The 2188-nt window shown below is 44.4% G+C and overlaps 1 protein-coding gene across 2 annotated transcripts in view; it reads left to right on the top strand.

Annotated features, from left to right (window-relative positions):
- The first annotated feature begins 9 nt into the window (after window positions 1-9).
- Window positions 10-2188, top strand: part of LOC122544262 (carcinoembryonic antigen-related cell adhesion molecule 1-like) — an 18906-nt gene continuing 16727 nt past the window's right edge. For both annotated transcript variants that reach the window (XR_006310304.1, XM_043683339.1), the window contains exons 1-2: window positions 10-156; window positions 1354-1638. Coding sequence is in view for 1 of the 2 variants with exons in the window: in XM_043683339.1 (XP_043539274.1) it covers window positions 42-156; window positions 1354-1638 (400 nt within the window). In the remaining variant the exon portion in view is untranslated. The remainder of the gene's footprint in view (window positions 157-1353; window positions 1639-2188) is intronic.

Below are 2188 nucleotides of genomic sequence, written 5' to 3' on the forward strand. Positions count from 1 at the left end.
ATGGTAGTGCTCGGTTTGGACAAGGTACCGGCAATATTTGGATGGATGACGTTTCCTGCAAGGGGACAGAGTCCCATCTCCGGTCTTGCTCCTTCCCTGGTTGGGGAACCCACAACTGTGGTCATGGTGAGGATGCAGGAGTAATCTGTTTCCCAGGTAAGAGCCCAGCTGAATAACTGAATGGACATCTTCTGTACAACTCAGTTCCCAGATAGAATGGGCAATCACAGTGAAGATTGCGAAATGCGGGGCAAGATTGGTTACCTTAAAGATTATTAATAGCATATGGCTAAATTCAAAAGCAATAAACGAAAAACTAAAAACTTAATGAACCACGAGTTGACTCAGGGTCAACAAAATGAAAGAAATAACTGCATGGCTCAATGTTTGGTGACCGTGAGAATTGTGTTGAAACCCATTGGATATCTGCACCAATACTGGGGTCGAGGCAGCTATTCCCAAAGGACGTGCTCCACCTGGAACGTGCTGGAACCAGACTCCTAGTGAATTGTAAAACATGAGCTGTGGATCAGATGTTGAATGAAACTATCCGCGATGTAGTTCAGTTGCCTGGTAAATTAGAACATTAAAGCTAAGAAGAATGGAGGATTGTAGGTTAGTGATGGTGTAGATTGCTTCAGTTAATACAAGGAAGGGACATGATGTGTGTGTTGTATTACCCTGAGGAAGCAAGAAAGTGTGAGGAAATATGATCACAGATCAAACTTAAAGGATTTAAGTCTATTAAGCATTACGCTTGAACCACTTGGAATAAAGTGGACAATACGACAGTGCAAATCTAAATTAATGAATCGGATATCATAGACATATCAGAAACATGCTTACAGGAGATCAGAAAAGGTTTCTTAAGATTCGGAGATATTTGAGAATTTGGAACGAGAGAAAGAGGGTCGGCTAGAGAGAGAGAGAGACAGCAGTGAGAGAAAGGCTGGTGGGGTAGTACCTTTAATCAGAGATGAAAGGGGGAAACGTTTGGAAGTTATTTCATCTCGGATGACGTAGCGTCAATGTGGGTGGAGCTAAAGACACAGCAAGGGAATAAAGACTCGTACGAACAAAGATGCTGAGCTAACTGATCAGGTGTGACCATTTTGAATGTTGGAGCACTCTAAAAAGGCCAAAAGGCCTATTCTGGCACTCAGTTTCTATCATTCTACATTCCTCATGTTTCAGGAGATTTAAAATACAGTGACATTAAACAGAGTGGCAAACGGTTCACCAATCACATGATTGAGACTCTACCCTTTATAGTTGGCAATAACAAGAACACCCCACACATTAATCAGACAGTATACAATTGCAGATTTCTGATATCTCCTATGCTGATTTTAGATCCTTCACCGGAGCCGACAATCTCTGTCAGCCCTTCATTGGCACTCTACGTGGCTGGAGATTCACTCACTATTAATTGCACAGTTCCACACAGCAACTTGACTGGACATCTGGAGTTGTTGAAGGATTCGAATTCTCTCATCATCGGACAAGGAGCCCTCACATATGTCACTGAAAACGTCACCACCAGCGACCAAGGGAGCTATCAATGTTCCTATCGGCCTGAGGTGGCAGAGCAATGGTCACCCAGCTCTCTGAGTCAACCTGTTGATATTGTTGTGACAAGTGAGTGTGTCTTGTGTCAGTTTTGTAGAAAGTGAGGACAGCAGATGCTGGAGATCAGAGTCGGATGGTGTGGGGTTGGAAAAGTATCGCTGGTCAGGCAGCATCCGAGGAGCAGGAGAGTTGAGAGGAATGAAGATGCTGATGAAGAGCTTCTACTCGAAACATCGACTCCTGCTCCTGAATGCTGCCTGACCTGCTTTGCCTTTCCAGCACCACTTATTTCAGCAGTTGTTGGTTTGGAAAAATGTCCAGTTCCTGAATTTTTACATTGTGTTTCCCAGACCTATTCTGGGGGCTGAATCTCCAATGTAGGCCTGTAATTCATTTTCAGCTGTTTTTTTTAAGCACACAATGTTCAGAAAATGCAGCCTTTACTTCTATTGTTCTGCAGTTTCCACATTTCCTGAGGCCATGACCCAGTTGTTCCGCACTTCCCACCATCCGGAACACCGTTCTGATGGTTACCCTGCTGAGTTTTCACCAGCCCCCCAGACCTCCCCCTCACTGAGGACGAACGATCAGTCCTCAGCAAAGGACTCACCTTCATCCC

The sequence above is a fragment of the Chiloscyllium plagiosum genome, chromosome 47, assembly GCF_004010195.1.
Source record: "Chiloscyllium plagiosum isolate BGI_BamShark_2017 chromosome 47, ASM401019v2, whole genome shotgun sequence".
NCBI classification, from domain to species: domain Eukaryota; kingdom Metazoa; phylum Chordata; class Chondrichthyes; order Orectolobiformes; family Hemiscylliidae; genus Chiloscyllium; species Chiloscyllium plagiosum.